The following is a 15,244-nucleotide window of genomic DNA, read 5'->3' as shown; positions in this document are numbered from 1 at the left end:
ACTGAGGAGGTGGGTGGAGGAGCAGCGCCAGCAGCAGTAGCAGGTAATGGTGGCAGCAATGGAAGCAGCAGAGCAGGACAAGATGTCACTTCCCATTGCACCTCTAGCAGCATATTGCAATATGTTGCCCCTAGCCTGGAGGTCTGCATTTGGCCTCTGGATGTGAGGCTTCTCGCCCCCTGCTCTAACCACTTCCCTGCAATGGGACTGAGCTTTAGACTGATCCTTTCTCCAACGGCATTACTATGCTATGGCAGAGGGAGTTGCCGCTGTCTTTCCCTGGGCTTCTGCTCGGTGTACAGGTGCAAGCCCTCCTGACAGGGCAGGTCTGTGTTCGCACACCTGAAACCGCCACCGACCACAGAGCACAGGTTCCCTTTGAGCGTTGACTTGGCAGAGCCTCTCCCTTGACGAACCAGCTCTGGGGTTTCAGGAACAGGTTGGGCCTGCCCTGCGGAGTTGTCTTCACCCCTCCCTCATTCCATCTCTAAAGAAAGTAGAGGGTTACACCCTCCCTTGTGCTGCATCTCTCTCTCTCTCTCTCTCTCTCTCTCTCTCTCTCTCTCTCTCGTCAATGGATTGGAATCTGCAGCCCATCCCTGAGAGCAGAGCTTGAAACTGTGGGTGACTGCATCAAGCCCCAAGGAGTCTCTTGAAGCCCCCCACCCTTGAAGCCTGTAGAGGCAGCACCCACCTCTGCTGCCCTGTCAGATGCATTCAGATGTCCTGGTTGTGAGAAGCAGGAGGAAGACTCATGAAGCTGAGTGCTCCTTCCAAATGCACCGAGTATGGTGCATCAGACCCAGGAGCAAGGAACTTCAGGTCAGGAGGTCAGCTCTGGCTCTCCAAGCCTCTCCTCGGCCTACACCCTTCCCTGGTCTTAATTCACACCCTCCTCGAGAGCTTTAGCCTGGCTGGAATGTGTCCTTGAACTGGGATGGTGCTTCCTCTCTGCCTGGATGGAGGATGGAGAGGTGGGTTGGGAGACCCCTCTGACTTTTCCCTGGCTAGAATGTAGCCTGCCACACCTACGTAAGGTCCCATATCTGCACTATGCATTTAACGCAGTGCCACACCCTTTAAACCAGGGGTCCTCAAACTTCTTCAGCAGGGGGCCGGTCCATTGTCCATAGCTGCCAAGTCTCCCGTTTCCCCCGGGAAACCCCCGTGTTAAAAGCCGTTTCCCGCTGTCATCACGAATGGCGAAATATCCCGTAATTTCCCCAGATTTCTTCCGGTGCTGCTCTGCCCATGTCTGGGCACCGGAAATCGGGCAGCGGCGGCAACGAAGTTGCTTCTACGCATGTCTGGACATGCGTAGAAGCGACTTCCGGTGGCGGCACTGCTGATCCCGTATTTTTCTAACCGGGACTTGGCAGCTATGCCACTGTCCCTCAGTCCTTGTGGGGGGCCAGACTATATTTTGGAGAAAAAAATGAATTAGGGACAATGAATGATGCATGAAAGGGCTGCAGAGAGCGGCCGCTCAAGAGGGGCACTCAGCCAACCGTGGCTACTGTGTCTTGCGAGTGGCAGGGGCTGGCAGCGGCAGTGGCAGAGGGATGATGAGCGGGGCACAAAAGGGCTCCGGAGAGGGGCTGGCACCAACAAAGCCCAGCCCCTTCCTCCTCTAGGCCAGACATGGAGAAGCCAGGAGGAGGGACGGAGGAGGTGCTGTCGCCGCCGTGTGAGAGAGCGGGAGGGAGAGGGAAAGAACACGTGCGCTGGCGATCCACATGCTGCCAATCCACACGGTGATTCCCAGACTGTCCGCGGGCCGGATTTAAAAAGCAATTGGGCCTGATCCGGCCCGCAGACCTTAGTTTGCCGACCTATGCTTTAAACAGTCATGGCTCCCACCCTAAAGAATCATGGGAACTACAGTTTGTTACAGAGCTGCAATTCCCATCAGGGAACTCTGGGAATCATAGCTCAGAGATTAACAGGTGTTGCCTTAGGCCAGCAGTGGAGAACTTCTGATAAACTCACTGTTAGCTCTGTGAGGGGCATAATAACAGCTCTCAGCTCCCTTGTGAAACTACAGTTCCCAGACATTTTGAGGCCCCTGGGTGGTTGCTCATGGTGGCTCGCCATACCTGATCTGGCGTAGAAAGCTATGTGTGGGTCTCTGATTAATGAATTGCTACCGGTTTGAATGAACGGCTTCTTCTGCAAAGTGGTGTGGGATCCCTGGAGATGGGATCTTTCCCTGAATCTGACCCTGTGGGTGAGGGGGCTTGAAGTTTCCCATCCACAGACTGAAACAGACAGAGCAGACCCTGGGGGCAGAAAAGGAATGTAAGCCCCAACACCGCTCTCCTTTGAGATCCAGCAACCCTATCAGAAAACAGAGTGATCAGGTGCAAAAGGCAACAGATACTTGAGTCATATCACTTCCTGGAAAACACAGGAGTGGGGAGTGTTCCTGTGTTCAGATCCTGCTTGCCAGTTTCCCACAAGCACCTAGTTGGCCACTGTGAGAAAAGGATCCTGGACTAGATGGGCCATTGGCCTGATGAGTCTTATGTTTATAGTGGAAAAGACAGGCTGCTCACCCATTGGCATAGTGGATTGCTTTTGATATATTTTATTTTTATTGCATCTCATTCTCTTTGCCTCTCAGTATTTGCCTATCAAATGTCAATTGTTATCACAGCTGGAAATTGCCTTGACACTATAAGGACTGACAAGGAATGTGCATTTTTGTAAAAAAAAATAAAAATAAACCAATAATAAAAAGTAAATATACCCCCTTCCAATACTTTGGCCACATCATGAGAAGAGAAGACTCCCTGGAAAAGACCCTGATGTTGGGAAAGATTGAGGGCACAAGGAGAAGGGGACGACAGAGGACGAGATGGTTGGACAGCGTTCTGGAAGCTACGAACATGAGTTTGACCAAACTGCGGGAGGCAGTGGAAGACAGGAGTGCCTGGGGTGCTATGGTCCATGGGGTCACGAAGAGTCGGACACGACTAAACAACTAAACAAAAGCCCCTTCACCCCTGCTTAGGGCTGGCCCAAAGTGCCCTTGATGTAGTATCACTCTTGGGGTGTTGTGGGTAATTAAAATGGCAGCTAGATTCAGCCAAGCAGTGTCGATTGCAACAATGGCTGCCTAACAGAAACCTACAAAGCCTCCCTGACAATGGAGGGGATTTTCCAGAGTTCACTGTGGACATAAGAAGAGCTTGTTAAATCAGTTTTGTCCGCACACCGGCCACCCAGATGTTTGCAGGAAACCCTCAAGCAGGCCCTGAGCACAAAAGCACTGCTCCCCCCCCCCAGTGGTTTATAGCAACTGGTATTCAGAAGCATTACTGCCTCCAGAAGTGAAAGCAGAGCATGGCCATCGTGGCTAGCAGCCACTGACAGCCTCCTCCTGCATGAATTTGTCCAATCTTCTTTTAAAGCCTTCCGAGTTGGTGGCTATCACGGCCTCCTGCAGGGGCGAGTTCCATAGTTTAGCTATGTTCTGCGTGGGCCTCTCTCAAACCTGTAGCTTCCCTTGCCCAGCAGTCTTGGGGTTTGCCTTTCTTTTCTTTTTACGGGACCAAATGCCCACTTCACCTTCTTGCCTGTGGATTTGCCGCCTTACACTACTGTATTTCTCAAATGAAATGCTTGGCTGAGAAACAACAAAGGCTAAAGGAGGCGAGAGGGAGGTGAGCCTTTAGCCGTGACAGGAGCTGCTGTAACGCCCAATATCTCAGCAGAATTGTTGGGGGAGGGCTGGCTGAGCTCCTCGAACCCAGAGTCACCTGGGGGCCGGGCTGGATCCTGAACAGTTTCGACAAAGCCTCCCCCAAATTCTGAGCCTCTCCACCACTGAAGGTGGAGCCGGTTTTTGCCAATCGCCTCCTTGGGCGCCTACTTGCCCCGTGGCTCTCTTGCAAACAGGAGGAGGAATTGGTTTTGCAAAGAAAATAAATAACACTTGTGGTATCGTACTTGTGACACCAATGGCCCATCCCTGAGAGGAACAATAGAAGGAATAGCTGGGCCCCGAGAATGGACAGAGAAGAGGACAGGGATGTTTAAAAATAGAGTGGGTTGGGCTCCCCAAGTTGTCTGGCAAGGGGGGTGAGGCTGCCTCAGCTTTGATTGCTACACAGGTGTGATCGCCTTTGTGAGGCTTCCAACATGACAGAGATCAGAGAGCGCCTCCTGGAGGCAGTATGTTTGCATGCATCAACAAATCTCCAGGAAAGCATGTTCCAGGTGTGAGGAAGGAGTGTAGCTCAGTGGCAGAGCACTGGTTTTGCATGCAGAAGCCCCCAGCATCTCCAGGTAGGGCTGGGAGAGATCCATGGCCTGCAACCCTGGAGAGCTTCTGCCAGTCCGTGTAGACAATACTGAGCTAGATGGACCAATGGTCTGATTGATTAAAAGGCAGCTTTGTATGTTTCCCCACAATGGAGAACCTGGGCCCTAAGCGTTGAGCAAGTGTGATAGATTTAGGGTTGCCAGACTCAATAGAGGACAGGACTTCTGTGCCTTTAATTGTTTAATTTCCAAGCAAAGGGTCTGCTGGTTTCTCTTTAAGGTTTCCAGACTCAAAAGAGAGCAGGGCAATTAAAGGCACAGAAGTCCTGTCCTCTATTGAGTCTGGCAACCCTAGATAGATTCTCCAATATTTTGCACACAAGACCAGGAACTGTCTTTTCTAAAGAAAAAGAAAAAACCATCCAAGGGCTGCCCTTGGTTAACAGGCAGAACTAAAGCTCACAGCACTGATCTCCATACATGGTCCATGTTGCCAAACCATGCTAAGCCGATGTGCTCCATGTTGCCCACAAGAGGGAACCCCTGGGCTACATTCAGTTGGTGTCTAGGGGCTTTTAAATTAAGGTGGACTTGCCAGCTAAGTAGGACTCAGATGTTCAGTTTAGTTGGAGTGCTGCTGCTGCTGTCATGAGTGAGAGGTTGGGTTTCCAGGTTTGGGTGAAAAGAGCACTCTAAAATGCTGGTGAATTTTCGTGGGTTTTTTTGTTTTTTAAAGAGCATATTGTTGCACAAATGTGAAGAACTGAATTGAATTTGAAGATTGGAAAAATGAGAGGATGAGAAAAAATGATATTGACAGATTTGTCCGTCCCTAATCTTGGCTTAACCAGCTGAGACCTCAGCAAACATTTTGCCCAAGCACACAGTACCTTTGCTGCAAACTACAATTAAATTAGGAAGTCTCTAATGAACCACTGTTCCCTATTTTGTCTGAATCTACAGTCAGACTATGGTTTAAGATCCTGGCTTGCTCTGAGCCTGGTAACCTGTTACCGTACATAAAGTGGCATGTGCTGATTTTAAAAATGAGGGAGTGAGGTGGACAGCCCTCTTGAGGCTAATAATAACAATAGCTGCTATTTGTTGTTGTTGTTGTTGTTATTTTATTTGCATGCCTCTGCCTGTCACTCCATGCCTCGGTGATGCCATGGGACCTGTGATGTGGGGAGAGAGTTGTTATGTTTAAGTCCTGCTTGCGGATTTCCCATTGGGACATCTGGGTGGTCACTGAGAATAGAATAACGGACTAGACCAGGCATCCCCAAACTGTGGCCCTCCAGATGTTTTGGCCTACAACTCCCATGATCCCTAGCTAACAGGACCAGTGGTCAGAGATGATGGGAATTGTAGTCCAAAACATCTGGAAGGCCAAAGTTTGGGGATGCCTGGACTAGAGGAACTGATCTAGCAGAACTCTTTTTAGGTTCACAGGCTCTTATGCTGCAGGTGAATGCAGAAGATGATGTACACTTGTCATCTCCCCAACCAAGTCTAATATAGGAAGCCGTATTATGCCGAGTCAGACCCTTGGCTCATTCTGCTTAGCACTTACTGGCAGCTCTTCTGCAGGGTTTCACAGAGGGGGCATTCCCAGCCCTACCTGGAGATGTGGAGGATTCAACCTGGAACCTTCTGCATGCAAAGCAGATGCTCCATCCCTGAGCCCTTCCCTTACACAGCTCTCTCTTTGGTTCATTGAGCAGGTAAAGTGGGATGGGGAACCTTTTTCCAGCTGGAGGGCCACATTCCATTCTGGGCAACCTTTGGGGGGGGCACGTGCCAGTGGTAGGTGGTGTGAGAAGAAAAAGTGAGCAGAGAAAGAAATGTGAATTTTACCTCCAGTTTCTACACACGCTTGCACACCCCTCTCCCTCCTCCATCCAGGCAAGCAAGAGGCACCTTCAGGGTTCAAGTACACATGCCAGCTGTCAGGAGTGAGCCAGCAGTAAATCATACCGTTCAAATTGGAGGTAACTCCCTATTAGCAACGACACGATCTGCACTGACTTAGTGGAGTGTCAGGCCTAATGAATATAGCCGTGCATTCCTGGTAGGTCTTGCCCCATGGATCAGTTGCTGAGATTGCAAGTCCCCACCTTGCCACAGTTGTCTAAGTCCACTCCTCTCCAGGGCTTTTCCCAAGCAATCTGAGACTGCCCCAGCATGGAGCCATCTTCTGCTACACTCTTTTCATGCCTCTTCTTGTTCTGGGAGGGAGAGGGGAGCTTGTCGCTTGCAGGAGGGGGAGACACCCATGACTCGTCACCAGCCTGACTCATCTCTGCCTCTTGGCCTATTTCCTTCCATTCTCCTGATTCAGCTTCTGTCCATAGCTGCCAGTCTCCTGTTTTTTTGCGGGAAACCCCCGTATTTTGAACCGTTTCCCACTGGCAGCCCGGATTGGAAAAAATCCTGTAAAACCCCCGGATTTCCTACCTGCCAGGGAGGCTCCATTTTGGGTCCTGGCACTGCCCAGACATGGGTAGCACGGCACCGGAAGTCACTTCTATGCATGTCCAGACATGCGTAGAAGCGACTTCTGGTGCCGCTCCGCCCATGCCTGGGCACCGAAAATCAGGCAGAGCGGCACCGGAAGTTGCTTCTACGCATGTCTGGACATGCATAGAAGCGACTTCCGGTGCTACGCCGCTGCTGATCCCGCATTTTTCAGCGGTAGACTTGGCAGCTATGCTTCTGTCTCTGATTTTGCGCTTCTCTCTGCTACAGACTCTCCCAGATCGCTAAGTCCTATTACCACTTCAGCTTCTGACACCTCCTCTTCCCATCCTTCTCCCTCTGACCACTCACTGTTGTCCGACCACAACTCCCCTGGCTCTGAGCCTTCTTCCCTTGGGGGTTCCCCAGCTGGTCCCTTGCACCATTCCTCTGCGTCCAAGCAGTCTGTGACATCAGCCAAGCAACAATGCTCAAGTCAGGTGCCGCCTGGAGAGAGGGGGTGTGGTCTAAGGTGGGGTGATTCCCAAGGGCTTGGAGTGTGGCATTCAGCGCCCAAGTTCCCCACCCGCAGTGCAAAGGGGGCTGCTTGCCTGTAAAACAGTCCTTGCTGGTGGGCTCAGCACCGTTTAATCACAGCAGTGCCTATTAAGAGGCCTGGAGCTTCAGCGTGGCTTTGTGCCACTAATGCCTTTGCTTGCCATCAACTCCATCAGGAACCCCTTGCCAAGGTGTGACACATCCCCACCAGCGATTAACCTCTTAGCTTCACTAACACCCGTGATCCAATAGACCTATGCACCCTGGCAGGTGCCCTGGTTCTTCACACCTCCATGCCCATCCACCTGCAGCTTCTGCTCATCTAGCTACGGCAGGGAGAAGTTCCTGCCAAAGCTGAAAGCTCTTTCATTGTGTTAGATCTCAGCCGGCATTTGCGCAAAGGAAGACATTTGAAAGAAGAGGCATACCAAAGGATGGACCAGTCTTGTTGGTTTCAATTCTTCCTCTGTTCCTCTTCCTTCCAGTCTTCTGTACATCTTCGCCCCATCCGTTGTTGATTTTTATACATTTTCTTTTTAAAAAACAAACAAACACAGCTATATTGTCAGGCTTGCAGGAGGTGGCAGCCTTAGGCATGTGCAAACACCCCTTATGTTTGGCATTCGGTGTCCTTTGCTGTATGCTACATAATTCTAAGGATCATGATTCAAAAAGCGCCTTCAGCTAAAGACAGTCAGAAGGCCATCTTCTTCTCCAGTTTGCAGTAATAAGCTGTAGGGTCACCAACCATTTTCTCCAAGATAAGGTCCTATGCCTTTTATAATTGCTTTACAAGCAGAATTGAGTAGGTAAAGTTCCCCCAGCATACAATTCTAGGGGAATGCTTCATGGGTTGAATTTTTGAATAACTCTGCGCAGACTTAGATATTAAAATATGGAGGTCTAAGCATGCAGCCAACATTTTACCTAATCGCTCACTAAGAAGTAACACAATTCAGCAAGTTTAAACATATTGGGCTACCTCATCTCCTCATTTTTGGAAAGCAATTTCCCCTGATATATTTTGCACATTATGTTCACAAATATCTGGGTTCTTATGCACATTTCCCCTGATCTCTAAGGCGCTACTGGAAGGATTTTTTTGTTTTGTTTCCCCCGATAAAGACATTTTTAAATTACTTGATTGCAAAAACGTGCACATTTGGCAATATACCATACAAAAATATGTATATTAGCAGGAAGGTTCCCTAAAATGTAGACAAATTTTCATGAGGACCTTTTTTTGAAAATAAACCTTCTACGCTGATGTAGAAATGTATTGAACTGAACCGTAGTCTATGAAAACTGAGAACCTGGGAGAAACTGAGACAGATCACCCACCTCTCATAGGACCATAATCTTGGCCTGTTGCTTGTCTGTGTGATTCTATTAATCATACTGTGAACTATCCCTTTCTGAGGGTAGGCCGGTCATGCTTCAGATGATATGGAAGCTCTGCTATTTGTGGCTTTGCTAACTCCTGTCCCTCAAAGCAAACACAGAATATGTGACGAGCAGACATGCATTCCTAAGTGCCCAGGGAGTAGGGATGGGCAAATATATCAGTTTCTGTGGGGATTGCAACTGGATTGGCGCTGGCACACCACGTCGATCCTCTAAAGCATAAGGAATAGCGTGGCATACCAGCTAATGTCAGAAAGGAAAACACGTGTAACAGGACAGGTTGGGAGGCCTGGGTCAGCAGGGCAACAGGTCATGGCAATACAAGTAGACACAAGGAAGGACATGATACATCTGGACAGAACTGGATAGAACGGGATGAGCCAGATGGATCAAGACAAGTCAGGGAAGACAATGGGATACAGGGAGGGTGTGTGTGCTGAGGGACATGTGCCAAGAGCATGGATAGAGGGCATGGCAAAACTGCACGTAGGTAATGGAGACATTTTGGGGTGGTACCGGGAAATGACGTGCACAGGAACATCACCTTCTATGGAGTCGCGCTACCACCATTGGTTAAAACTTGCGCTAACGGGTTAATCATTAGCTCTCATGTAGAACTGTCAATAAAAGGGAGCACCCGAAAATGCTTGAGGTCGCCTTCCCGTTGGAAACCATCCTGTCTCATTGCGTCGTTCTTCACCAGCCGCAACAAGTTTCCAATCCTTTCCCCTATCTTAAGTTCAGTTCTCCACCTTTCCACATCAGTCTGTGATTTTTTAAAATAAATAAATAGAAGGCCTCATGGAAATTTGTCAGCATTTTCGTGAATTTATCCTAATATGCCCCTTTCCTTTATACACAGTTTTTCATAATTTGTGCAAAACAACTTTCCCTAATAGAATGCACTTCTTTCTATCCATCATTTTTGCAGTATTTTTACGCACAGCTTAGTATATGCATTTTTGCACGTTGTTTGGCAGTTAGAGAACTGCCTTGCAAAATTCTGAGAAATGCAAATTTTGAAGGATACTTGTGTTTTGCTTCATGTAGTGTTTCGGAAAGTGTGAATTAGGTTTGCCTTTAAACATGAACTGAATTGACCCCCCCCCCCGCATCCCTGACAGGGAGCTCTGATTGACCTCAGTGTTGTACTACCAGGCTACTACATGTCTGAGAGCATGTCTGCTTGCAGCTCTTCCCACACTGCAAATACTGTTGGAACACAAATGTGTATCCATTGCAAACATGATTGCCGTGAAAAGTGTGAAGGCAGCTCTCTAATCTATCTCTGGGCAGCCTTTGAGGGGGAGGGTTTTAGCTATCCATTAATCTGTTTTCCTTAGCTGTTGAAATTGGATTTTTAAAGTTTCCAAGAGGGACATTTCTATTCTCTTTAATCTTTTCTTTCCCGGCCTGAATTTTGTTGCTGGGGATAGAGTGGGTGAGCAAATTTATATATGTGTATATATTGTGATTTTAAAAATAAATAAATCTACAACGCGTGTGATCTAAAAGAGTTTTCTATATTTTAAACATCCTGGAACAAACATCTTTCTCTGCCTCTCTTTTTTCTTTTAACTGGCCTGCGGGATATTTGGACTGTTTACATACTAACTAAAACCATAAAATCTTCTTTTCCTTGATCTGCTCTTGGGCAAGGGATATTTTATCAACTGAGTGGGAGGGAAGGGCTTCCGGCTTGATTGGCAGCATCTGTAAGTCTGGAACGCGGGGAGCAAAGAAAAGGCTCCGTGCCAACCTGCCGTTTATTGCGTCCCGAGTGTGATTCTTAAGGATACCTTGTGGAAGGCTCCTGGTGCGCTTTGCTTGTCTCCCCAACGCATGAAACAGACTCATGATGACCCACTAACAGCAGCATCCACGATGCTCCTGGGAGCTCTCCTTCATGCAGGAGGAAAAAGGAGACACGCGGGTCCCTTTGATCCTAGCTGTCCCTTCCAGGAGGTTTTTGCAGCCCCCCTCTTGTTGTTATGTCTGGAGCCAGAGCTAAAACCTTTGGAAGCCCTTGGGAATGATTCTGCCCTTGACGGACCTGCCACTTAGGATTAACAAAGAGTCACAACATCTGTTCCTCGCACGCTGTGCCCGAAAGGCTGCCAGAATGAAATGCTCAGGCCAAGACCGTGGCACCAGCCCACCTTTGTTAGCCGACGCAGGAGGGAGTTGAGGGCTTTGCCCTTTTGCAAATTATATTCCTCAAATCAATTTGCATTTAGAGCCAAGAGAGGCCTCCAACTCTGGGGATCCCGTCGCATGTCACGTTTTCCCCTTGGAATTAGAGGCATCGGATTCCACCCCTCAAACGCTCCCGTGGTTCTGTAGGTGTTTGGATTGCCGGGGAAAGCGCTTGCCGTCGAGTCGCTGACATATGGCTTTGCAACTGAGCGACCAGATTTGTTGCACGGTCTTATTCCATCGCTGGGGACAATAGGAGGGAGCCAGGCATTCCGGGGCCACGAGAGAATGTCCTATCTTAAGCCGACTGGCAGGGAACTTGAACGCTTTGACGGACTCTCTCTGATTTATTGGTAAGAGGGGCTGCTTGCGGTCTGGGGAGTGGGGAGAAGGCTTAAGTGTCTTCCTGCACAACTGCTTAATTGTCTTACTGCACATCAGTGGAGACGTTTCGGGATTTTCAGGCGGGGTGTGTGTGTGTGTGTGTGTGTGTGTGTGTTTGTGTGGTGTTGTGTACTTTGGAATGTTCGCCCAAGAGATTCGTGAGGCCGGACCAAGTTGCAGATCATAATGTCTTTTCTAAACCGTTACAGAAAGCTTCTTAAAACAGTGTAAGGAGCGTAAATGCCAAGATGCTGGCACACAGCCAAAAGACTGGATCAGAGGATACCATGTTTTGGAAAAGGCAAGGATGTTCCTTCCTGGGCAGTGTTCCTTGGCATATAATACTTGCAGGGAGATATAGTGAAATTCCAAGCCCGTTAATGGACAAATTGGAAACCAGCTATCCTTTGAAAGCCACTCTTCTGCAAATTTTGTGGTGTAATTCTCCAGCTTAAAAATGTGCACAAAAATGCATGCTGGGGGGGGGGGAATTATTTATAAAAATGCTCATATTAGTAAAAAAAAAATGACCCAGATTAAAAGCATTATATTATGGGGAAATTATTGCAAAAAATTGTGTATGAGGCAACATTGCATGCATGTATAGGTTAGAAGAAAGATTTAAATGCTGACAAGTGCTGATGCAGAAATATGGTGAACAAGACTGGGAAAATGAGAAGGTCTGTGTGTGGGGGGACACACACCAATATTCACCCATCTTAACATCTTCCAGTGTTGCATTAGTACCTCAGTCAAGAGATCCTTACACCATTCAAAGTGTGTGGCACATGACGGCCTTGCACACGATGGTCCCAGATATGACTTCTGGTGGGTTGCCAGGTGGAAGAGAAGCGGCTTAGGGAACTTAGTACGTTTAAAGTGGTGCCTGGGTTACAAAAACAAAACAAACAAACAAACAAAAACTCGAGGAACATTCCTCTCTAGGGAGTCACATTTAAAGATCTGTGGGGGGAATCAATAATGTCTGGATTACAGTGCAGACAACTACCGGTATTTTAGATTGAACATTGGTTTGGAACAATGTTTTGATCCTTGCTGGTATCGCTAGGGAGACAAAGTCCTTAAGTTCCCCTTGGCAAGGCAGTTGTGGTACTTGCAGCCTACAGGTCAAGCCTAAATCTGCATGGAGCGTGTCCACCACCCACATGCCAACATCTTTAGGCAAGGCGTGGCTGTGTACATATTGCACGGGCAACTAACTTGTATCCTTCCATGCATATGTACCCGTGTGTATCCTCTTTTGTGCACACAGAGTTTCGGCAAGCGAGTCACGGGTGGGAGGGGAAAACGTTCTGTGTGATTTTTTCCCCTTGGGGGGGGTCTCCTCTGTTATATTGCAAAATACGGTACTTTTGTAGGAGAAGGAAAGTCCTGATGTGAACACAGAACCTGCTTTTGCATGTAGTCATGATTGAAGGCTATCCCGGCTGACGGCTATTTTGTCTGTAGATTTGGGTATGTCCCTGGGTGGATGGGGTCTCCTCGGGAATATTATTCATGCCTACTGAATGCCTTTCAGTGATGTGCATGCAGTTGTAAAAACCCTGGGTTAGTCTACTTGACATGATCGGTATGTGTGCCTTGAGTCTGTGTTTGCATAGATGCATATGCTGTGGTTGGTGCAAGCTGAACTGAGAATGTGTACAAACATTGGCTGTTGCGCACGTTCCTGCAAATATATTGAACTGTACACAAGCACATAATATTAACAAGAGATTTTTGCAGTCTCCAAATGTAACTGGAGACAGCAGAAATAGGCATCAGTCAGGTAGTATGGACATTGCTAGGTCCCGATGTACATATTCTGAGCCTGACCAAAAATTATTAATGGATTTTGTCTAAAGCAAGGGTGAAGAACCTAAGGGTTGGGATCCAAATGTCACCCCCTAGCCCTCTTGATCTGGCCCTCAAGACTCTCCCTGGGGCATGCCCCCTCCCAGGCCCCACACATCTCTGAAGGTAACCTCCCTCCTGAGTCCTTCCCCCCCTCCTTGATCGGCGTGCATGAATGGAGACATGTGTGTGTGTGGCATGTAAAACCCTGCACCCCTCCTTCATGGGTTAAAATATTTGCCTAGTACACCAGGTAGAGACTGATATGCATAGGGTTGCCATACATCTGGAATTTCCCAGGCATAGACTGAATACGGCAGTCAGAAGTAGTGTCCGGACGGAATCCTAAATTATGGCAACCCATGTTAAAAGTCTAGATTTTGCTGAATTTCCTTTAGCTCTAAAACTTTTTTTTTTGGAGATTTTGCAAAAGCAGCTTTGTGTCTGGGTTTTCACCTTGTGTAATATGGCACCCCTCAATATGCAGGTACAATGGATTCTGTTTGTTTGCCACTTTTTGGCGGTAGCACAGCGTGGAAGGAGAAGGTTGGTGGTAGCCAATTGTAGTAGGTTGTAAAAGAGAGCTGTTGTGCTGTAGTGGTTAGAGCAGGGGTCAGCAAACTTTTTCAGCAGGGGGACAGTCCACTGTTCCTCGGACCTTGTGGGGGACCGGACTATATTTTTTTTGGGGGGGGGGGGAATGAACGAATTCCTATGCCCCACAAATAGCCCAGAGATGCATTTTAAATAAAAGCACATATTCTACTCATGTAAAAACACCAGGCAGGCCCCACAAATAGCCCAGAGGTGCATTCTACTCCTGTAAAAACACACTGATTCCCGGACCATCCGCAGGCCAGATTTAGAAGCGATTGGGCCGGATCCGGCCCCCGGACCTTAGTTTGCCTACCCATGGGTTAAGAGTGTTGGACTGGGACTGTTGTTGTTGTTGTTTAGTCGTTTAGTCGTGTCCGACTCTTTGTGACCCCATGGACCATAGCACACCAGGCACTCCTGTCTTGCACTGCCTCCCGCAGTTTGGTCAAACTCATGTTTGTAGCTTCAAGAACACTGTCCAACCATCTCGTCTTCTGTCGTCCCCTTCTCCTAGTGCTCTCAATCTTTCCCAACATCAGGGTCTTTTCCAGGGAGTCTTCTCTTCTCATGAGGTGGCCAAAGTATTGGAGCCTCAGCTTCACGATCTGTCCTTCCAGTGAGCACTCAGGGCTGATTTCCTTAAGAATGGATAGGTTTGATCTTCTTGCAGTCCATGGGACTCTCAATAGTCTCCTCCAGCACCATAATTCAAAAGCATCAATTCTTCGGCGATCAGCCTTCTTTATGGTCCAGCTCTCACTTCCAAACATCACTACTGGGAAAACCATAGCTTTAACTATACGGACCTTTGTCGGCAAGGTGATGTCTCTGCTTTTTAAGATGCTGTCTAGGTTTGTTATTGCTTTTCTACCAAGAAGCAGGCGTCTTTTAATTTCGTGACTGCTGTCACCATCTGCAGTGATCATGGAACCCAAGACAGTAAAATCTCTCACTGCCTCCATTTCTTCCCCTTCTATTTGCCAGGAGGTAATGGGACCAGTGGCCATGATCTTGGTTTTTTTTGATGTTGAGCTTCAGACCATATTTTGTGCTCTCCTCTTTCACCCTCATTAAAAGGTTCTTTAATTCCTCCTCACTTTCTGCCATCAAGGTTGTGTCATCTGCGTACCTGAGGTTGTTGATATTTCTTGGACTGGGACACCAGGGTTCAAATCTGCCCTCAGCCATGACGTTCATTAGGTGACCTCAGGCCAGTCACTGTCTTCCAGCTTAGCCTACTTCACAGGGTTGTTAGGAGGATAAAAAGGGGGGACATGTGCTGATGAGCCAGTGTGGTGAGCAGCAAGCTGTTAAAAGATCCAGAAAATCCAGAATGACACCAACCTACAGAAGAAATGGGAGAGAAACATCCAAAAGTGCTGCAAAAGAATATTATCTGGTGCATTTGAATCTTGCTGCTCTTTTCAAGGGTATTATGTATTTGCAGGAAAGGGATTCTTTTTACCTTTTGATTAGATCAGGGGTGGGGAGCCTTTGGCCTGGGGGCCAAGAGCAGCCAACCCTCCAA

General features: G+C 48.1%; 1 protein-coding gene across 1 annotated transcript in view; it reads left to right on the top strand.

Moving 5' to 3' along the window:
• Window positions 1–11,049: 11,049 nt before the first annotated feature.
• Window positions 11,050–15,244, top strand: part of LOC118092967 (syntaxin-binding protein 4-like) — a 69,203-nt gene continuing 65,008 nt past the window's right edge. The window contains exon 1 of the mRNA XM_060282778.2: window positions 11,050–11,234. Within this exon, the coding sequence (XP_060138761.2) occupies window positions 11,170–11,234 (65 nt within the window). The 5' untranslated portion in view covers window positions 11,050–11,169. The remainder of the gene's footprint in view (window positions 11,235–15,244) is intronic.

Source organism: Zootoca vivipara, chromosome 13 (assembly GCF_965207765.1).
Source record: "Zootoca vivipara chromosome 13, rZooViv2.hap1.1, whole genome shotgun sequence".
NCBI classification, from domain to species: domain Eukaryota; kingdom Metazoa; phylum Chordata; class Lepidosauria; order Squamata; family Lacertidae; genus Zootoca; species Zootoca vivipara.
Note: the sequence above shows the minus strand (reverse complement) of the source record. Positions and strands in the feature narration are given on the sequence as shown.